General features: G+C 36.7%; 1 protein-coding gene across 3 annotated transcripts in view; it reads left to right on the top strand.

The window, feature by feature from the left end:
* Positions 1-24559, top strand: part of LOC117418195 (exocyst complex component 6) — a 96717-nt gene that overhangs the window by 4583 nt on the left and 67575 nt on the right. For all 3 annotated transcript variants that reach the window (XM_059035800.1, XM_034030929.3, XM_059035801.1), the window contains exon 2: positions 23863-24034. In XM_059035800.1, coding sequence (XP_058891783.1) covers positions 23863-24034 — 172 coding nt within the window. The remainder of the gene's footprint in view (positions 1-23862; positions 24035-24559) is intronic.

Here is a 24559-nt window from a genome sequence, read left to right on the forward strand (position 1 = left end):
TCTCCACACCAGGGGACGAAAGAAATGTTTTTGCAAAAACAAGAGTCATTAACGATTTAGGTATTCCACTGAAACAGCAGTTCCTCCACCAATATGCGCATTCTTCGTCCGGTTATGTCTGGGATATTCCACTGCAAACTCCAGCACTGCTAGCTCAATAAAAGACTGAATATATTTCAATCTCTGTCGACTTCAAATGATAAATGTCCAACTATTCCTCCGGTGATCAATCGGGGCGAAGTTAGATATTTGATTCCAAGTACTTTTAGGCTTCTAGACGTCTTATGCGGCAGACTCCCACACTAAGGCAAAGACTGGGGTTAGGGTGACCAGATAGCAAGAGTGAAAAATCTGTGCACTTTCAGTTGGTGCGGGGAGGAAAGAAACCTTGTGAACTACTGCACAACGCAAGCGACGCAAACTATGTATCTTTCTTCTGTAGGCTTTTTTTTATTCCTTCGTCTTCCTGTGTGCATTGCAAAAAAATAAACTTGCAGAAATATAATTTTTTTTAAAAATACTCCAAAGCGGTTAACTTTCTTGTTTACTGTTCAGATGACAACGATGTTTTAATCAGCCTATCGGTGCGTCTGTACTGGCTTTTCTGTGACCTGTACTGTACAGTAGGGGGTGGGACAAAGTCAGTGCTGCATTGTTTTGATTTAGATTGCTAAAATCTAGTTTTCAACATCAGATGTAAAATACTAAAAATGCACTACAAAGCAAAACAAGCAAAAGTATATTTCGGCTGAGGATTATGTCAAGACATTTCCCAAAGAAACTGTACATGCAGATGGAAGTAATTGTTTTGCACATCTTGTAATGTGACAAAGAAAATATGATGGATTGCTATAACTTCAGATTCATACATTAAACAAAAAGCTACTACAGAGGCTGCTGAACAGAATGTAAAACAAACAACAGCTTTTAGAAAAAAAAAAAAGTATTCCTATGTTGGTTATACCCAAGTTAAATCAGCACTATAGGTACAATCAAGCACAGCTACCTCGGTTCAAACAACCTGCTGTTTACTTTTTAAAAGTAGTTAGAATTTTAGACCCGAATAGACACGTTTTCTTTGTTTTGACTCGATACTGATCAAATAAATACCTGGATGGGACAACATGACAACGAACGTGCTGCATATATGGACTTTATTAAAGAATGCCAGATACCTTTGGGTAACCGAGTTTTGGGACTGTTTCTAATTGATTTCCACATCTGTATAACTTGGCAAAGCTTTGCCTTACACTTCCAACAAATTCAGTGGATGCATTGCGTCTCATGTATGGGCAAATCCAAACCAGACAGAGAGGCAGCAACTGTTGGGAGATGTTGCATGCTTGCCTTTTAACAAATGACAGCACTCTTTTTTTAGTAAGGAAGCAAGTACCACTATTTCTAGGCTTTTATAGTGCTCTGAAATATTAGATGTATTTAATGTTTAAACAGATCTGTGAAATGTCAGTGAACTAATTATAACCCTAATCCTAATTGGATGACTTGACTGTGGGCATATGATTAAATCCATAAAAAAAAATCGGTACAGTACCTCGATCGGGGCGTGGGACAAAGCCCCTAATATCGGGACGATCCCGATTTTATCGGGACGTCTGGTCATCCTAACCGGGGTTGTTATCCCGTATCAGAGTTTCCGAAAACTATCTCTGTTCAAGCCTGTCGCAGGCATCGGGTCTTCAGCTCAGAGTTCAGAGCCTTGTTCTGTGTGTCGGGAGCCCCGATTTGAAAGTCGTGCTGTTTTTTTCTACTCCTCTCTTCACCCTGGTGATTGGATAGATTGTCATGAGATTTTGGTGTTGAGCACAGAAAATAATCCCAAATTTGCTGTTTTACGTTTCCTTTCATTCAATTTATGTGTAGCGCTTCCCATGTTTTCTACAAATGGTCTGGCTGCGAGTGTAATCTACAGCCTTGCTGTATGAAGTAAAAAACCGCACATGAAATTCGTCCTTGCCAAACTTGTTAATCCGATCATTAGGGGTGATTGTTATTGTTTTCGGCATCTTTGAACAGCTCTGGATACTGACTGAAGCCTCATTCAACACTGAACTTGAATACCAGAAGCAGTTTTATTAGATAGGTATGTTTACGTAAATTTAATGCAAAGTTGCCTGTGTTAATGTTTATGGTACGTGTATTGATTTGGTTATTATCAAACAAACCAAAAAAAGCCTTGCATGCTTTTTGCCCCTTCCCAAATGTAAAAAAAAAATCTCTGACATCATAGAAAATCTGTGTTTTTCTGTGTTCTCATAGAAAATCAAATTGTTAATGTGATATGAAAAGGCAGCCCTATGTCTGCTTTGTGTTCATATATATATATAAAGGCTGGCCCTGGTCCTGGATTGCAGGCCCTGGGCCACATCGAAACGGCATCCTAAATCTAGGTCGGAACTGGGCTGCCTTTTCTTTATTGGAGCGTTCACATATGAGAAAAGGCGGCCCTGGGCCACCTTAAATCGCAAGTGTGAATGGGGTCATAATGAGCTGCTATGCAGTCGGGTTAAATCGTTTTTTAAATAAGTTACCGTTTATTGTGTTTTTTTTGTTTTTTTTTTCTCTTTGGTCATTTGTATGGCTCCTTTATCCGTAAGGGTTAAATAGCTCTGCAATAAACAATTTCGTGTTCACTTAAAGAAAATAGAAGTCTGGGAGCACTGGATTTAAGAAACTTGAAGTAGGTTGTAGTTGTAGCTTCCTATTCTCTTTTTTTGAAATGTGGTGGTAGACATGAGACCACTTACCATTTTCTTGCACTTGCAGACAATTGTACCACACCTATACAAGGAGATTGAGGAAGTTGCTTTAAATATCATTATGGTGGTAGTGTGCCACCGAGGGAATAAAAAGGACAATTTCTTCCTTATTGCTGGTGGCCATGATAAACCAGTTCCTTATTATCTGGTAAATAATTAAAAATGTGTATAAAATCAACAGTTACTACAGTAGTTCTACACAAATGCAACCCAAAACGTACTTGGCACTAAGGCGCTAGGATAAAAGTTTGGAGAAAATTCATAAAAATGTCAAGGCTGTTATTGGGTTCAGCATGTGTGGCAGATGGACAGGCACACAGACAACAGAACTGATCCGTGCATACGGGTACAGATTTTAATAGATTGGTTTGCTGTAACCTGCTTTATCGGTTATTTGAACCCCTTTGTATGCACTGGGAACAGGCTTAGGTTGCCAGTAGGTTAAGATCGAAGATAGGCATTGAATTGACAACAGAACTGACAGAAGGCCCAAGTGTTGTTGTCCATCCATCAACAGTCCAAAGCACCTTTGACCATTGTTCCATAGTCCAATTTCTGTGTTCTTTGCATATTTTAGCCTTTTAGTCTTGTTCCCCTTTAACAGAGGTGCAACAAGTCCTAATTTCAAGAGTGACCTACGTACTGTTGATTTGATGGACAATGACACCTGTGCCTTCTGTCAGTTCTGTTGTCAATTCAATGCTTGTTTTCTTTCTATTCCTTAAGGATATTATCTTCAAGTATTGCTCATCCTTGTTAGACAGCTTTTTGGGTCTTGCAGTCCTGGGTTTGTCAATTACAGATGATGTTTCTCTGTACTTGTTGATTATGCTTCGGATACCACACCTTGAAAATCAAGTGATGCGAGCTATTTCACTCAATGTTTTTCCTTCTTTATGCAAGTGAAGGTTGTTATAATAGTAGAAAACACTAGTGGAGGCTTTGATTAAATTATTGATGCTCCTAATGCATCAGAGTAGAAAAATGCAACATGTCTAAGACTTTTGCACAGCAGTGTGTATGCATATATATATATATATATATATATATATATATATATATATATATATATATATATATATATATATATATGTATATACACAGTACTGTGCAAAAGTTTTAGGCAGATGTGAAAAAATGCTGTAAAGTAAGAATGCTTTCAAAAATAGACATGTTAATAGATTATATTTATCAATTGACTAAATGCAAAGTGAGTGAACAGAAGAAAAATCTAAATCAAATCCATATTTGGTGTGACCACCCTTTGCCTTCAAAACAGCATCAATTCTTCTAGGTACACTTGCACAAAGTCAGGGATTTTGTAGGCATATAGTCAGGTGTATGATTAAACAATTATACCAAACAGGTGCTAATGCTCATCAATGCAATATGTAGGTTGAAACACAATCATTAACTGAAACAGAAACAGCTGTGTAGGAGGAATAAAACTGGGTGAGGAACACCAAGGTGAGGTTGCTGAAGACAGTTTACTGTCAAAAGTCATACACCATGACAAGACTGAGCACAGCAACAAGACACAAGGTAGTTATACTGCATCAGCAAGGTCTCTCCCAGGCAGAAATTTCAAGGCAGACAGGGGTTTCCAGATGTGCTGTCCAAGCTCTTTTGAAGAAGCAGAAAGAAACGGGCAACGTTGAGGACCGTAGACGCAGTGGTCAGCCAAGGAAACTTACTGCAGCAGATGAAAGACACATCATGCTTACTTCCCTTCGCAATCGGAAGATGTCCAGCAGTGCCATCAGCTCAGAATTGGCAGAAAACAGTGGGACCCTGGTACACCCATCTACTGTCCGGAGAAGTCTGGTCAGAAATGGCCTTCATGGAAGACTTGCGGCCAAAAAGCCATACCTCCGACGTGGAAACAAGGCCAAGCGACTCAACTATGCACGAAAACACAGGAACTGGGGTGCAGAAAAATGGCAGCAGGTGCTCTGGACTGATGATTTCTACAAATGTCAAAATTTGAAATATTTGGCTGTAGCAGAAGGCAGTTTGTTCGCCGAAGGGCTGGAGAGCGGTATACGAATGAGTGTCTGCAGGCAACAGTGAAGCATGGTGGAGGTTCCTTGCAAGTTTGGGGCTGCATTTCTGCAAATGGAGTTGGGGATTTGGTCAGAATTAATGGTCTCCTCAATGCTGAGAAGTACAGGCAGATACTTATCCATCATGCAATACCATCATGGAGGCATCTGATTGGCCCCAAATTTATTCTGCAGCATGACAACGACCCCAAACATACAGCGAAAGTCATTAAGAACTATCTTCAGCGTAAATAAGAACAAGGAGTCCTGGAAGTGATGGTATGGCCCCCACAGAGCCCTGATCTCAACATCATCGAGTCTGTCTGGGATTACATGAAGAGAGAGAAGCAACTGAGGCTGCCTAAATCCACAGAAGAACTGTGGTTAGTTCTCCAAGATGTTTGGGCCAACCTACCTGCTGAGTTCCTTCAAAAACTGTGTGCAAGTGTACCTAGAAGAATTGATGCTGTTTTGAAGGCAAAGGGTGGTCACACCAAATATTGATTTGATGTAGATTTTTCTTCTGTTCACTCACTTTGCATTTAGTTAATTGATAAATATAATCTATTAACATGTCTATTTTTGAAAGCATTCTTACTTTACAGCATTTTTTCACACCTGCCTAAAACTTTTGCACAGTACTGTGTATATATATATATATATATATATATATATATATATATATATATATATATACAGTGCCTTGCATAAGTATTCACCCCCTTTGACTTTTCCACATTTTGTAGTGTTACAACTTGAAATTAAAATGGATTTAATTGGGATTTTTACCATTTGATTTACACAACATACTTAACACTTTGAAGGTGCAAAATATTTTTTATTGTGACACAGGTTAATTAAACAAAAAAAAAAAAAAGACATTTGTTGGTTGCATAAGTATTCACCCCCCTGAGTCAATACTTGGTAGAAGCACCTTTGGCAGCAATTAGAGCTGTGAGTCTTTCTGGGTAAGTCTGTACCAGCTTTGCACATCTGGATCCTGCAATTTTTGCCCATTCTTCTTGGCAAAATTGCTCAAGCTCTGTCAAGTTGGATGGGGACTGCTGGTGAACAGCAATTTTCAAGTCTTGCCACAGATTCTCAATCGGATTGAGGACTGGGCCATTCTAAAACATTCAGGGTTCTTGTTTTTAAACCACTCCAGTGTAGCTTTGGCTGTGTGTTTAGGGTCATTGTCCTGCTGGAAGGTGAACCTCCGCCCCAGTCCCAGGTCTCTTGCAGACTGAAACAGGCTTTCCAATAGAATTTCCCTGTATTTGGCTTCATCCATCTTGCCCTCAGTCCTGACCAGTTTCCCAGTCCCTGCCAATGAAAAGCATCCCCATAACATGATGCTGCCACCACCATGCTTCATCGTAGGGATGGTGTTGGCTTTGCGCCACACATAGTGTTTTGCGCTAAGGCCAAAAAGTTCAATTTTGGTCTCATCAGACCAGAGGACCTTTTTCCACATGTTTGCTGTGTCTCCCACATGCCTTTTGACAAAATCCAAACGGGTTTTGATATGGGTTTTTTTCAGCAATGGCTTTCTTCACGCCACTCTTCCATAAAGCCCAGCTTTGTGGAGCGTCCGGGTTATAGTTGTCCCATGGACGGTTTCTCCCATCTCAGCTGTGGATCTGTCCAGCCCCTTCAGTTACCTTTGGCCTCTTGGTTGCTTCTCTGACTAATGCCCTCCTTACCTGGTCATTGAGTTTTGGTGGACAGCCTTCTCTAGACAGAGTCACGGTTGTGCCATATTCTTTCCATTTTTTAATAGTGGATTTAACGGGGTTCCGGGGGATGTTCAAAGTTTGGGATATTTTTTTATAACCCAACCCTGATTGGTGCTTCTCCAGAACTTTATCCCGGACTTGTTTTGATAGCTCCTTGGTCTTCATGATGCTGTTTGTTTAGATATGCTCTCTAACAAACTCTGGGGCCTTCCAGAAACAGGTGTATTTAATCTGAGATCATGTGACACTTTAATTGCACACAGGTGGACTCCATTCAACTAATTATGTGACTTCTGAAGGCAATTGGTTGCACCAGAGCTTATTTAGGGGTGTCACAGCAATCAAGACTTTTCAGTTTTTTATTTGTAAATAATTTTGAAAAATATGTAGATTTTTTCCCCACTTCGACATTATGGACTATTTTGTGTAGATCAGTGACAAAAAATCCTAATTAAATCCATTTTAATTACCAGGTTGTAACACTACAAAATGTGGAAAAGTCCAAGGGGGATGAATATTTATGCAAGGCACTGTATGTATGTGTATATATATATATATATATATATATATATATATATATATATATATATATATATAATGTTAAAGCATATTTCAGTAGTTAAACAGGAGAAGTACGCAAGGTAGTGATAATCTATTATAAAAAGAAAACAGATAAATTAATGCACCTCAAGATTGTATTTCTCTATTATTCGTACTGATAAAACAAGGAAGACGTTACTTGGATCATGGTAACGCTATAGCTATTTGTGTTCATTATAAAAAACCGGAGCCTACATTCACCATGACAGATTAAATTAGCATTTTATAGACACTGAATAAACTTAATATCCTGTTAGGTCATTGCTTGTTATCTTAAAAAATCACAAAGTTTTTACAGTTATTTAATTTTGGTCATGTCACCAGGAAAACCAGCCACTTCCCTTAATGATTGATATTCTTTTCAGCCAGTTACAGTCTTTGACCTTAAAGTTAGCATGCAAACAGAGTGCCTTATGTAACCTAATATAGAACCAGATATCATTTATGTAGGATATATATGATAATATTTGCTTAAACGTGTACATCTTTCAAAACGGCACATCTGCTCTACAAAGTGAATGGAAGTGTACAAGAGGTAATATTTGTTTTTAGATTAGCTATAAACCATTTTAATGGGTTCAATTTTACTTTTGTTAAAGGGTTGCTTCTATATCTGCTGCTGGTTTTGGCTAATAAATGATGCCATATTGCTGTAGCTTGCTACTTTTGTATTTTCAGGGTTATGGAAACTCCTCTGGCAAAAGCAAATGGCAACCTTCACTTTGATTTTGAGATGGTTGGGGCCATGTGACTTCTTGCATTCCAGATTAGATACTGGCTTCATACAGTGGTACACAACCTTTTTCTCTTTCTCTGCTATAGGTCAAGTTCGATCATGGGTATCAAACAAGGTAAATTGAGGTTTTTGTGACAGTAATTTTACGAATGCTCACTTAAGTGTAATTTCTCAATATGAACAAGCACTTGCACTCAGGTTTTTCAAATGTCCATTGGTGGGGTGGCATATCGTTAGTAGTGAATAATATGTTGACTAATTTATCACACGACTTATTAATTAAAGAAAATATTTAACACCAAGTTATATAATGAAACTGTCCAACCCAGCTGTTGCAGATCACCATGGCTGTAACCGGCAGAGATGTAGAATTATAAAGATCTGTGCAAGACACCTTCCACGTATATTCTTCAGGCTGTCTGTATTGGGAGCAGTGGACGTCCTGTCGATTTGTTCTCCCAAAAGTGCTTGCGCATCGCCACTTCACGTGTAAATAACCACACATGAAAACTCCCCCATTATGTGTGTGTTTTTTTTTTGACAGAAATATACTAAAGAGACTTGCATGCACTGTCAAATGTTTCATTTGAGTAACCTTGGTACTTGAAAGTCTTTTTTTTTTTTGCAGGATCTATAGTGTGGTGTTATTAGGTCTGCCACTGTTTAGATCAATTAAATAAACCTCTCCTGGATCTTAAAGTTGAACTGCCTTAGCTTCCGTTTCCACCTTTTGCATTCTTGAAAGCTACTGTATTTTCATATTCAGCTGATCATCAAAAAAAAAAAAAAAGAATGTGCTGGATTTTACTTTTAATTTTAGAAATGCCATTGGAAAAAAAATAACTTGTTATGTTGTTTAGCCAGTCAGTGTACTGTACTGCAGTAAGCTTTTGTCATAGTGAAAATAATACCTGTAATTTGAGTACAGCTGACACATTAGGCAACAGACCCAATTAAATGCATACATTTGATGTGTCCAAGAATTAAATCTAATATAGACCTGTTGAGGTGTGGTTTACTGTATAAGGACTTTTACACTTCAAGCAGACGTTATAAAAGAGTCACTGTACAGACTTTGAACCAGTTTATCTGGCCTGGAGTTTGTGAGATGTGCTGATGAGACATGGTATTGTTTCAGGTCCCTTTGGTTCCTGGTTTATCTCATTCCACAGCAGCAGGGGGTTAGCAGGAAGGTACATCCTTTTGGGCTGCAGACTAAAAACAGGAAGGAGGAAACATATAGCAAATGTGGGTCCGCTGATTAACAGCTTGCGTTCCTGTGCAGAGCATGTGTATTAACCACGGGCCGTGTTGTACCCAGCTTTACCTCGTGCTCAGTGACAGCGGCAGTGTCACTACGTGGGAGTATTGACCCCGGCTATAGGAAGCAATGTTAACTGAAAAATTGCACTCAGCCCTTTCCTGCTCATTGAAACAGAATACTATTAGTGAGAATAATTCACAGGATTAGCACATACAGGAAAACAAAGCCAGTACAATTAAACAAAGGGCAAAGATTAATGTAAAAAAAATATATACAGTGCCTTGCGAAAGTATTCGGCCCCCTTGAACTTTGCGACCTTTTGCCACATTTCAGGCTTCAAACATAAAGATATGAAACTGTAATTTTTTGTGAAGAATCAACAACAAGTGGGACACAATCATGAAGTGGAACGAAATTTATTGGATATTTCAAACTTTTTTAACAAATAAAAAACTGAAAAATTGGGCGTGCAAAATTATTCAGCCCCTTTACTTTCAGTGCAGCAAACTCTCTCCAGAAGTTCAGTGAGGATCTCTGAATGATCCATTGTTGACCTAAATGGCTAATGATGATAAATAGAATCCACCTGTGTGTAATCAAGTCTCCGTATAAATGCACCTGCACTGTGATAGTCTCAGAGGTCCGTTTAAAGCGCAGAGAGCATCATGAAGAACAAGGAACACACCAGGCAGGTCCGAGATACTGTTGTGGAGAAGTTTAAAGACGGATTTGGATACAAAAAGATTTCCCAAGCTTTAAACATCCCAAGGAGCACTGTGCAAGCGATAATATTGAAATGGAAGGAGTATCAGACCACTGCAAATCTACCAAGACCTGGCCGTCCCTCTAAACTTTCAGCTCATACAAGGAGAAGACTGATCAGAGATGCAGCCAAGAGGCCCATGATCACTCTGGATGAACTGCAGAGATCTACAGCTGAGGTGGGAGACTCTGTCCATAGGACAACAATCAGTCGTATACTGCACAAATCTGGCCTTTATGGAAGAGTGGCAAGAAGAAAGCCATTTCTTAAAGATATCCATAAAAAGTGTCGTTTACAGTTTGCCACAAGCCACCTGGGAGACACACCAAACATGTGGAAGAAGGTGCTCTGGTCAGATGAAACCAAAATCGAACTTTTTGGCAACAATGCAAAACGTTATGTTTGGCGTAAAAGCAACACAGCTCATCACCCTGAACACACCATCCCCACTGTCAAACATGGTGGTGGCAGCATCATGGTTTGGGCCTGCTTTTCTTCAGCAGGGACAGGGAAGATGGTTAAAATTGATGGGAAGATGGATGGAGCCAAATACAGGACCATTCTGGAAGAAAACCTTATGGAGTCTGCAAAAGACCTGAGACTGGGACGGAGATTTGTCTTCCAACAAGACAATGATCCAAAACATAAAGCAAAATCTACAATGGAATGGTTCACAAATAAACATATCCAGGTGTTAGAATGGCCAAGTCAAAGTCCAGACCTGAATCCAATCGAGAATCTGTGGAAAGAACTGAAAACTGCTGTTCACAAATGCTCTCCATCCAACCTCACTGAGCTCGAGCTGTTTTGCAAGGAGGAATGGGCAAAAATTTCAGTCTCTCGATGTGCAAAACTGATAGAGACATACCCCAAGTGACTTACAGCTGTAATCACAGCAAAAGGTGGCGCTACAAAGTATTAACTTAAGGGGGCTGAATAATTTTGCACGCCCAATTTTTCAGTTTTTTATTTGTTAAAAAAGTTTGAAATATCCAATAAATTTCGTTCCACTTCATGATTGTGTCCCACTTGTTGTTGATTCTTCACAAAAAATTACAGTTTCATATCTTTATGTTTGAAGCCTGAAATGTGGCAAAAGGTCGCAAAGTTCAAGGGGGCCGAATACTTTCGCAAGGCACTGTATATATATCTTTATTTATTTATTTTTTATTTTTTTTTTAAGAAGAACATTTCCATAGATTTGCCTAATTTCACAAGTGCTTGAAAACAGCGATGGGACAAATATTTGAATATTCAAACAAACACTGTGTGAAATGTATTTTAAAATTTACCATGGTAATAAAAAAGAACAGAAATGATATCTGAAATAAATGACACAAATTCTTTTGGACAGTTGAGGTTTTCTCCTCCACTTTCAGCTAAATCAAAACATATTCAAACAGCACTACAAGCCAATAACCATAATATGCTTTGATAATTTTCAGTGGTATCGTATCAAAATAGGAAGAAAGTACAGCCTTATGGACTGCTGCTAAAATTGTGTGTGCGTGTCTGTCTGTGTTTGCACCACATGACTTTAGGGTAATGATTCTGTGCACATGCATTTGACTGGTGAAATCAATTCAGGTCAGGCAGCAAGAGCTTTCAAAATTCCCTGAAGACAGGTTGTTTTCCAGTATCACAAGTAGAGGAAAACTGCCATGATCATGGGTAACAGGCTTATTTAACGGTGCATGCAATGCGCATATATGTTGGTACAGTATATTGTGGCTAATTCCACAGATTCTAACGGATACCAATATTAAATGTCCTATCTCTAACAGAAGTACTTTGTAGACAATGGAATTAAAGTTTATTTCCCCCCTTTAATAGTGTTACAAAGCTCAATAAAAATATAAGGCAATGAGGCTTCTATAGGGGAAGTTTAAATGTGTTAAGGTGTCTGTGCTAAAATACTGTTTATATCCGTAAAGTAGATCCCTCCCAATTTAACCTATAAAACTTCTAGCAACTTTATACCTAATCCAACCACCAATATATATATATATATATATATATATATATATATATATATATATATATATATATAGATATAGATATATATAGATATTAGGGTTGGACGATAATGACATTTTCAGTTATCGATTATCGGCTGTAAATTATCACGATAATCATGATTATCGGCTGAAAAAATATCATATGTAAAATGTCTTGGAATTTATCAAATTTAAAGCTATATATATACTTGAGCAATATGACAACTGCCTCTACGAGTTTAGAAGAAATAAAACTAGTCAATTTTCAAAAAGACCAGCATCTTTAATAAAAGTTATGAAACAATGGCTGGTTATAAAAAAGCACAAATAATATAACCAAATGTTTGTTTGGTAGCTTTTCAACTTTTGAAATATAGGCTACTTATTAAAAAAAAAAGTGTTTTAAAAAAACCTAACAAATTATAAATTGCGATTCAAAAATATCAACTTTTCCACACTGCCTACAGACGGGCTTATTACCTTGCAGATCACTTTCTGTCACTCCAAAAAACTGCCACACAGGACTGATGCTGATTCTTTTTTCTAAAATCTTTTTGGAAGATTTGTTAGTTTCTGTAGTTGCCATCGCCATTAGCTCAAACGTTTGCCTTTACTCGGTGAATCTTACGTCACGTGTTACAATTTCCCACTACGCAGCGCGCACAGATCACGTGTTGCGTCTCACGCAGACAGTTAAGTCCTGTCTTACTGCTTCAATGCAGAGTTACTGTTACACACAAGCATATCATAGTGGGTAACGGACGTTAAAATGATTATCGATAATTATTTTTCAACGCAATACAATTATCGATGCAAAAACATTATCGATAATATCACGATAATCGATTATTGTTCCAACCCTAATAGATATATATACATACATATACACACACTCACAGTGCTCCCTCGCTATAACACGTGTCTCGGGGGACACACAATATGAGCGTTATAACCAAAGAGCGTTATAAACGGGGGAGGGGGTGGGGGGCGCTGGGCGACAGTACCGGTGTTGTTCAAACTGTAAACAACTTCTCAGTCTAATGTCTGTTTTTGTCTCTCCCTTTTGATACAGTATCTGAACTGAAGAAAAGCTGTGCTGGCACTTTATAACACATTATAACTAAAAAAATGTTATCTTGTCTAATGTATTTACTTTTTTGCTGCAAGAGGAGCTTCAGCTTTCTCCGTTTATATATATATATATATATATATATATATATATATATATATATATATATATATATATATATATATAATATATATATATTGGAGGTCGGCACAGGTAGAAAATCTGGAAAATCCAGTTTTGAAAGTGAACGCTCTGAGAATACAGTTCTGAAGCTGGAGCGGCCAGAGTGTGCTCCGAGCACTCCAAAATTCTTCTCCTCCGAGTTTACGAACGGTCAGAGTGCGCTCTGACACCCTGAGATTGAGTTTACAAACGCACCCATAGATCAGTGGCTGTGTGCAGTCATTACAGGGGAACTGAAGAAGGGGATCTGTTAACATTAGCTTAAAACAAGGCAACAAAAATTCAAACCAGAATACGTTTACTGTAGAATTTTGCTGTTCCAAGCATTGTAGGATTAATTAGGGGCCTTTGTGTTTAATATGCCAATGTCATTCAATTGAACACGTGTGTGTGTGTGTGTGTATATATAGAAAGCCTACCAATAAAAAACACTATTTAATCAACCTCTTTATGTGATCAAAATGAAAGTGTACTAATGTGGTCACAGTTAGGGGGTTTACACTGTACTTATGAAGCCTTTTTGTTTTGACAAGATTAGCAATAAAGGTTTTGTCTATCAACGTTACAAATTATTATGCACTTTTTTTTATCAGACTTGTCTAGTTTCTATATCAGAGCATACAATATACTGTCTGAAGAGCCAGACATGTAGTTTGTAAATGAATACAATAAAAGTTAATGTTCGGTGTACAGACAAGGTGTGAAGCAGGCACAAGGAAATAAAAATAGCTTTGAATGATAAAGCTATTTCAAGGGAACCAAGCAGCCAGTACTGTATAATAACTTTTGAATTGTCAAGAGGCCTTAGCTAAAATATGGGGAGTACGTCAGTGACCGTTTTGTCTTCTATCAAAGATCTAAATAAGAGGGTAGGAGATGCAAGGTTATGGAACCACACTGCACAGTAGATTTAAAATATCATTGTGCCTTTCAATTGAGCTGTTGCTATCAACAAATAATATTAGGGAGCCCCCTAGTGGACGTTTTGGCAGTTGCTATTTGAAATTCAGGGAAACTAATGGATATTACTGTGTATAGATGCTTCAAACATTTTGAATATATTACTGTAATTAGTAAAAAATTGCATCACAAATTGGTGCTTTTCCCATGGTTATACTATGCATTTACAATTGCTGACCATGGTTTTTTTTAATGCTTTACCTTACCTCTCTGTATGTTACAATGCTTTAGTATTTACCATGCTTTTCTTATTGTCGCTTCTGACATTTGAAACATCACAATCCAAGCTGGTTCAGTTGTTTGTTGTTATATTAATGCACTCATTTTAGTCTTATGTAGAACTCTGTTTATGAATAGGAATATTGAATATTACGACCTCCAATATTTAGTAAAATTAAACTTTTTTTATTTTATTTTTTTAACTACTGAATAGTCTACAGGGGCGTAGCTAGGATTAGATTTTTACTGAGGCAAAAAAAAAAAAAAGTTGAACAAACCTCTTGTAGATCCTGTTCATGTTACAAAGGTAAAAGTTATCATCTTGTAAAGCCTGGAGACTTTTTGCAAACTGCAAAGCAATATTAAGTGATGATGTTAATGTTAAAATTTGATGACCCATATTATTTCAAAGATTAAAATTAATTGTCTCCCAGAAAAACCACAGCAACCTAAAATGACCATATTTATACTGTCAGAAATATGTGATTTTAAAAGGACAAGAATATAACATCAATATTAATAAGTAGACGGGTTCATGCCTTTATTGACTTGCATTTGGTTAACCATTTGGGCAGCAGTGTGGAGTAATGGTTAGGGCTCTGGACTCCCCAGTGGGGGACACTGCTGTTGTACCCTTGAGCAAGGTACTTTACCTAGATTGCTCCAGTAAAAACCCAACTGTATAAATGGGTAAATGTATGTAAAAATAATGTGATATCTGTATAATGTGAAATAATGTATAATGTGATACCTTGTAACAATTGTAAGTCGTCCTGGATAAGGGCGTCTACTAAGAAATAAATAATAATAATAATAATAATAACCGCTACTTAAGTTGCCTTAAACTGCTGGGACTGGTAACTGCTGCTGACCGGTAAGACTGGTGCTGACACTGTGACTTGTGCTGACACTGCTGGGACTGGTGCTGTTTGTGTACAATATTTGTATGACTCTATAGTACTTTGACAAGGTATTCACCAATAATAATAATAATAATAATAATAATAATAATGTGATGTTCCCACCTCTGAACGCTAGATCTCCTTTGAACGTTTACACAGTTTCTCAATCAATTCTAATATTCTTTTGTCAGTATAAATCGACGATCGGAAGTAGTACAGTACTTCAGGCGGGGGAAACCGGTCGCTGAGGTCCCGGTGCTGCCTAGTGCACAGGCCGGTTCACTATAGATGCAAATACACAGCCACTATGCTATAATAAGACGCTATGCTATAGCAGGTAGGGTGATACTTGGACGAGCTGACTGTCCAGTTAAAGTGACGAGAAAAAAAACAAAAAAAACATACAGGCAGCTGTCCTGGTTTAGCTACACATTTAATGTCATCATAAAAACAGGTTCTTGGATTTTTGCTGTGCTGGCGTTAAAACATTCTACATGGGGGGGAAAAAAAAAAAAAAAGATTTATCAAAACGTATTGCAGCTAAACATCACATTGCGCAGGGGAAAAACAACAAATATAAATGATAAATTCACTTAACATTGATTCTTAACAAGAGTTGGCTTCTTTAGAAAGAAATGTGTAATTGGTTGTTTTTTTCTCCGTTTCATGTTAGTGCTGCACTGTAAACCAGAGTACAGAGTAACTTGGGAAATTGACTAATGAGAAACGTCTTTGTGGCGCGAATTTGACATACCCCAGTGTCTGTACAGCCCGAGATCAAGTAATGTGAAGAAATTAAAGATAATAGTTTATATATCTCAATGTTTTTTTTTTTTTTTTATCTTTTTTTTTTTCGTCTTCACAATTAAGAATTAAGCCGATTTTTACCGAGGCGGCTGCCTCAATGGACGCTACGCGCCTGATCTACAATGGAGTATGTTATAGGTATTGGACAAATAGGACTAGATGCATCTCTCCAGAACTATTTAAACACCTTGCAGGCCCTGCTGGTCAACACCTTTTTAATTAGCATGTCAAAAATGTGCTTTATTAACCAAGAATACTTTCTTAACCAATTCAGTAATTCAAAATGAATTTGCAAAAAACAAAAATCCCATCTCCTGTTCCTAAGTAAGATGATTTGCGGAGATGGATTTCCATCGTTGGTGTTATGCAATGAAGCTGTGTGTTTCTTCTGGAACTGACATTTGAAAAGCGTAATAGGGGCCTTAAGAATAGCCTTGCATTATCCAGTAATTATCAGTAGCTATGAAGTCATACCATAATGTGACTGCACACAGTACTTTTTATAGTTTATTTGTTTTATTGCAGTTATATATATATATATATATATATATATATATATATATATATATATATATATATATATATATATATATATACATAACCCTGGGTATTGGGTTATACATTTAATCCCATTTAAAGTATGTGTTCAAAGAATGTGAGCTGTAAACTGAATAGTTCATAAGAAAGTTTACAAACGAGAGGAGGCCATTCAGCCCATCCAGTTCGTTCTTGTCACACTTAGGTTATTGTGTGCTTACCAATTCTGATAATCTGTAATATGCTGAAGCGATATCCAGGGCAATAGACCTCTGTCTGTGTGCAGCAAGGTGGAAATATCAGCTTTGCTGGAATTGATCACACAATTCAAGCATTATTCTTGTTTTGGAGTGAAAAGTTAATAATTTAAACCTTATTTAAATGTCTTGCCTCATTTTATGTGTCCATTGTAGAAACAAAGCCATAATCTCTATAATAAACTTCAGTCTTATGGTGGTTTGCATGTTAATTGCTTTTAGATGTGCTTGTGTATCTAATCCTCTGTTTTAAATTGGCTTACAAAGACTTTTTAGGAGAATGTTATCTACAGTAGCTTTGAAAGCTTGTTTTGTAAGAGCTTAGAATCCACCTTGTTGTGTTCCTTTTATTATATGTGTTTAATGGTGTTATAGCTTTTGAGGGAGTCTTTATTACACTAATCAACTGGGCAGTGCTTCAGCCTGTACAAGGCTGTGGCTTTTGGACTTTAGATCTGAAGCCTGTGAGCAGACAGCAATGAATAGTCAGTCCCTGATATTTAGGAATGCCCCCCATGATGGGTCCTCCACAGATCATTCATTTTCCTGTGTGTGCTGTGGACACCACTAAATGAATGGCTTATTGTACTGTATGTCAAACCACCCCACGATAAAATGGGAAATCAGCGGCTTTGAGATTAATTTAACAGAAATCTGGGAGCCAGGGGGACCCCCAGAGGGCATCACAAAATGAATCGGGCAAAATTTAATTTCATGGTTTATTAGTAAAGCATTTAATTGTCATAATGCAAACTACAGTAAAGTAAAAACAACATAGAGGCAGTTGCTCTTTAGTGTACTTCAGATAAAGTAAAGATGATTGCAAGTGATGCTTTTGAGACATTCTAGTTTGATTTACTGTATATGTTAACTGCAACTGATGTTATTTTCCATTTGCATGCCCCAGTTTATTCAAGTCCATGAAACGGTATTATTAAAATACACTACAGTGCTCTTACTGTATTACTATGGCACTACAGTCATGTTGATAAAGTAAAATGTGTTTAATGTTGTACTGTCTTTTTATATCGTAAAATATAAACATAAAACAAATGGGTCAGGTGTGCTGGCAGTTGTTGAAAACATCTGCATTACAGCAAAAAGCAAAATGCTTATGATGTACGGCCTTATAAGGGTCACTTTTATAGGTTAGGGGCGGGCGGGCGGTGGGCGGATACAATACTTTTTACAACATTTGTAATCTTTGTTTTTTCCCAAAACGGTTAGAGAATCAAGACTGTGTAGAAGTCATATTACAAGATAAGTAAAAGCAAATGAGGGCATACGCAAGGTTAACTGGACTGCTGTGTTGACATTTGAGTGGAGTTATTTGTCCTAGAGTGCTCTAACACTTTGCTGTTTTGAGTGGTCTTTTGTCCAGTTATTACAGGACTGATTTTGATTCTAACCTTTATAAAGATGTGATATACTATAACGTGCCTTTTTGGCCCTTATGTTTATTGTCTGGAGTGCTGTATACGTTTTCAAAAGGTTAGCCCTAGTTGTGTTGTGTTTAGTTTGGCTTTTTTCATCAAATCTTTGTTGGCTGATTCTGATTCTAATGTGGCTGTTTTGTTAGGCTATTGCATATCTAGTGCACACTAATAATGTACCTTTACTGTTAAGGAGCGCTTTGACAAATTAAAAACAAAAAAAAAAAAATGAAACAGAAATCATTGATAATTAAGCTACTGTTTTACAGTGGTTCTTTTTTCATTTCTATAGCAGTGTTTGCTTTTAAAATATACTGTAATTAACTTTTCCTTCATTAACGACTGCAAAATAAGGAAGTCTATTAAAGGCTGCTCATGATGTCAGTCACTATAACTACATGTTTGTACAGTATAATGATTGTATCAGAACAACACAGGGGTTGTCTGAGTTATGTATATGGATGGCATGATAATTACAATACATTTTATTATATGCTAATCCCATTGGTACTAACACGTTTCTGTATCTGTGGTGTTGGAGGCTTGTTAAAGAGAATGGCCCCAATTCAAATAATAATTGCAACACTTTGTTTTATGCCAAGTGTCTGTTAGACGCCCCCAAAAAAGCTCTGGAGTTTAGTGTGCATGCATTTATGAAACAACAAAATGCTATCCTATATACTTACTGGAAAGGGGTTGCAAAATTGGCCTCTGTATTTTCTGATACTGTATAATAAACATATTTACTGTAGTAATATAAAATATATAGTTTATGGAACATATAGGCCTGTAGTACATTTTGACTTTGGTGCATGCCAGTACTGAATTATTTATGAATTCTGAAATTTAAAATAATAAAGAATAACCTTTGAGTTTCAGATATTGGAGATAGACCTACAGTAACAAATCTCTGTGTAACATTAGTAACACTGATTTGTATATCCCTAGTTGTTGTCAATACGCCATTGCGTAGTGTGTGGTGTGTACATTGTCACATTTTAAATATTAAGAACTTGTTCTAATTCATTTTAATTATTTCATTTCATATCTGGACAAATCATAGGGCTCTATGCCACTTTCTTTTCTTAGCTGCACATGTGCGCCCAAGTTAAAAAATGTAGATGCACATTGAAGAAAAGACAAAGCACATAATTATATAACCGTACCAACATTTATGTTGCACATCTATATTTTTTCTTTTTTTAAGTCTACAATAGACAAAAAAAAACCATTATGAACATAATTTATTATTCATTTATTTAACATCAGTAATCAAAGAAAATACAAAATGATATTGCAAAAGTCTACTCGAAGCTATAATAGTAGTATTTCATGTTAGATTTCGAAATGTGAAATTTTTCAGTTTTTCATTAAGTATATGGAAAGCTACAAAGTGGTAGCAATTCATTATGTTAACGTAACATTATACAGCCGGTTTCATTCGACTTTATGAAGCAAAATGTGTTAATTCTGTAGGGTGATGCTAAACGTTTGGCCATAGCTGTGCTTTGTTATTATATAGTGTATGGTGCCCTCTTGTGGCAGTAGGTGGTTTTTAACAGCAGTATTTTTATTTGTTTTTACCAGACGCTGTGGAACCCCACAGAACAAGTTCTTGGTAACCTGTAAAGTAAAACTTCAATTTACAAAGTTTTTATTCAGTTTTATAAAATAATGTCCCACAGTGTTACCCACTGGCCCAGTGAAATGTACAGAAAGTGAATAGGATTAGAAGGGTGTTCAGGATTTTGGGATGGGTACAGATTGGGAGAGTGATCTCGGTCAGGGATTGGAAAGGGTACTGTAATGCAGTATAGTACAAGGACTTTTCATGGTGTCAGGCATCAGAAGGGTCTGTAGAAAACAGTTTCATGCAATGAGAAAATAGGAAGGGGCAATGGAAGTATTAAACTAAATATAAGGAGATGAAGTGGATATTCTTAGTCACTTCAGAAGGTTTTTTAGTCTCAACAGTTTTGCATGCTAATACTGTTAATTAAAACCCATGGCAAATATTGCATCTGTTAAAAAATTTGAAACTGCAACAAAATGCATAAAATCACAACACAGAAATAATTTTAATTATATAACACTACTGCAAATACTATTACTACTACTTATAATATTATAATAATCATTTTAAAAAGTCAACATAAAGGGTATAGAACATATACATATTTGAGACTGGTACACAGGCATTTGTAGTCTACAGATGTTGACAGACTCTAAATCCTGAAGAACGCCCTTCCAGTTACATGTACTGGAAAGATTATATATATATATATATTTTTTTTTTTCCTAACATAACACTGTCTTTATGTCCCTATTTGGGTTGTATCAGGAAATGTTTGAGGACTTCCATTGCACAGCAGTTTGATCCAGTCCAAGTTTTTCCAGTGAGTCTTCATTGTAGGTTACCTGTACAAAAAGGTATATGATTAAGCTCAGTTGTGTCTAAATAAGCTCACACTAAAAGGTATACCCTGGTAACAAATGAAGTATAAACGTCAATGTTAACACTAGGTGGCGATCTTTATCCTTAAAAGAAAGACCTCGGTAATATTGCTGTTCATCTTGTACTGGAGACCACAAGAAGAAAGATATCTTCTTCAAGCTATTTATTAATTTTTTTAATCGCTCCATACATAAATGTAACCCCATGTAAAAAATACCTGGTGGTACTGTAGTCTACATACTGTCAGGAGCTCCAAACATTAATACTGCTGTGCGAAGGGTTTTTTATTGTTTGAGAGATGTCACTTGTGCAGTTTGGGTGAGAAGCGAAACTTACCATTTATTATCATGGCTTCAACCCAGCTGCAGTTCTTTTAAATAGGATTGTTTTGTTTTTATGTGAAACAAGCAACGATTCCCACGCAAAAAAATGAAAGATTTCTAAGTCACTTGACCGGTTCAAAGATATGCAGGGGGTCAAAATGACGTACCGTGGTTTAAATACAAGATTTTAGATTCAAATCAGCTGCAACATGACCATGGCTGGTACAATATACTAACTTTGAGATACCTTTTACTACAGGCTATATTTCAAATGAAGTTCAGAAAAACGAGAACAAAGCATACATATACCAGATGCATAGTTAGGCAGATCGCTGTGTACAAATAAAAAGATGGGTGAAACCACAACATGAAATTTGAACTTGGAAAACTATTTAGGCTACTTAACAACAAGACTACTGTTGATTCCATAGTATACAATAGCACCTTAAAAGCCAAACAATGCAACAGTTTTATTTTTGCACATATTTGGCTCAGTGTCACCACCTCCTTTGTTAAATGTGTTTTTATTGTAACCTGGAGAATTACTGCGCAGCAGGCAAACGTTGAACCAAGTCTGTCTCCAAATCTGGTGTTTAATCAAACTGAAACATCCAGGTTTGAAAGAGCTTTTGCAAATAGGCAAACCAGTTTTATCTCCCTTTATTTGCAACCTGAAGTAAAGAAAGATATTCTGCTAATCCTCCTGTAAAAATAGACTTTATGCAGCCAAGAACTGTTGTCTACAGGCATACTTTTGATCACCCCCAACCCCACCCATTTTAATCTTCTAATTATGTTGCAATATATTATGCTGACTATATTTTTTTTAAGTCTTACAGCTTTTTAAAGGCTTTGCTGTTCCCGATTCCCAGTTTTTCTCAAAGAATGACAACAGTAGACTGTGTTATCATCCTAGCTGATTTTTAAAAGTTCCACTAACATTGGAGAATTTGGATATTTATACCACCAGAGTAATCCTATGAGTCAATGCGGAAATCAGACAAGTAACACCAGCTCATTTTCGATAAAACTTTGAACCAAATAATTACCCATGGGGATTGATAGACATTTCAGTAAAGAGTTCAAAGTGCTGGAGTAGATGCAAGATAACCCAGTCCTTACCTACTTGTCAGATTTCCTTTTAATGCAACCCACACTATGTGTGTTGTAACAGTTCTGCATTTTATGCCTTTCACTTAGACCACCTTAAAATTTATTAATTTACTATAACCCAACTTTTAAAGTTGTCCAGGTAGGTTGGTCTTCTTTTTTTTTTTTTTTCGGAGGACAGTGTGTGCTCATCTTCACCGCTCCGGAGTCAGCGCGGGGATGGTAGCGGTGAGCTGAGCTAAACAAAAAAATTATTGGACACTATTAAAATTGGAGAGAAAACTACAAAAAAAATAATTGGCAACTACTAAATAAAAAAAAAATAAAAAAACCTTACCAGTTTTTTTACATCCCCTTCCTCTTTGAAGCTATTCCATCACCCTGTGAAATACACACATGTTCCTGCTGTTCATCTTCAGCAAGTTACAACTGTGACTTGCATGCTCAGATGTTTTGTAGCTCAGGGAAGATAAACAAAAATGTAAACATTTACAAAAAAGCCTCCTTATTTTGTTTTCTTTGTTCCTTCCAAATTGTGATTTTGTTATTATGATTCCTACTGGGAACTTTGAATGAGCTTGTATTTTCAACGTGGGAGTCATCTTCTTAAATATATAAAAATGTGTCTCTTTTATTTAGTAATTGGTGCACAATGCCAAACAAATCAAGCTGTGCACGTTTGTAAAAGACAAGCAGTGGGAATAGTTGTGACATGTGCTTTATGTAAAATGAAGAATTTGTATGACACTTTCATTGCTGCAGTTCTTGGTCATTCGTTCTAATTGTTTTTTGTGGGGATCACAAGGTTACTGAAATGGCAGTTATGGACTATGAGCTGTGTGAAGATCCTGAGACAAATTGGGAAAGGCCAGTGCTTTCTTGCCCTTCGTGATGAGTGATCCCTTGCAGAACCCACTAGACTGTCCCCGGAGAGGAAATGTGGAATGTTGATCATTAGGCCACTGGGGCTTGCCTTAGAACAGTGGATGTTACAAGCACTCTCTCTATCCCACATGAAAGAGCAATATATCTTTTTTTTAAAAACAGAATATATATTTCAATATTTTAAGTGTGTCAGTGTTGAATATTGCTGTAAAACTAAATGAAACTAGGACAAGTAGATACATGTTTCAGCTCTTTTGTATTTTTCATCCATAACTTTACAACAATCAATTAAAAATAAAAAAGTTGAGCAGATAAATGTTTTGTCTTGTGCTATCATCAGTGTATAATGAAGAAGGCAAAAGCTGAAACGTTTGTTTACTTGACTTAGTTTTTTTAAGTTTTGCCTAATGCATTAGCTCATATTTTTTGCACTCCATTCCTTATTCATATATGTTGGGAAACATATTGAATTAATATTCACATGTTTTAAATCATAACGATGCACTTTTGGTTATTTGCTTGGAATTTTTTTTTTCTTTAATTTAGTCATCGCCAGTGGTTTTTTTACCCCGGGTTTTCTGCACATCCTGCACTCCACACGGAGCGCCTTTACTGGATGCGCCACTTGGGAGCCCCCATTTGCTTGTATTTTATACTTCAGTTTTGAAAATACATATATTTCAGACACAAAGCAATACATATATTTCAGACACAAAGCTATACAATATTTGCATTACCGGTTTCTCTGACATCTGCAGCACAATTGTCTAATTGATCATTATTTTTAATTGATTCTTTGTATTTCAGATCTGTATATGATGACCAACCCAACGCACACAAGAGGTTTATGGAGAAACTTGATGCTCGCATCCGTAACCATGACCGGGAGATTGAGAAAATGTGCAATTTTCACCATCAGGGTTTCGTGGATGCCATTACAGAACTCTTGAAAGTGAGAGCAGACGCAGAAAAGCTAATGGTAAGAAATTCATGCAATAAATAGAACATCTTAAATAGGATGGATGACACACAGTATTTTTCAACTTAATACTGTACTTTGTTGAACACATAAATGTATCCTATTGTATATGGGTTTGCTCATGGGTCATTCCCTGATATCTGCCTGTTCACAACATTGTACTCCTGTCCCATTTAACACTCATCATAGAAAGGAATATAATAGGTAACTCCACTAAAACGTAAACTATTCTAATATGTTAGTCTATGTACATTTCTGTTTATTATTCAGTATAGATACTGGGGGTATTTAATTAGTTATCCTAGTGTAGTCTTTATGTAAAGTTTACTTAGTGCTGAAATAAATATACTACAAGTCTGAAGTTTTAATGTCTTTGCTGTAGTAGTACTGTATCTGGGGGCTTTAAAAAAAAAAAAAAGAATGAATGGTATATTTTTTCTGTAAATTGAAATGTAGGTGATTGAATGGAGGTTTCAGAACTTCCAGTGGATGTAAAACAGAGGGAAAGCTAGTACCACTGATTTA

The sequence above is a fragment of the Acipenser ruthenus genome, chromosome 13 (genome assembly GCF_902713425.1).
Source record: "Acipenser ruthenus chromosome 13, fAciRut3.2 maternal haplotype, whole genome shotgun sequence".
NCBI lineage: Eukaryota > Metazoa > Chordata > Actinopteri > Acipenseriformes > Acipenseridae > Acipenser > Acipenser ruthenus.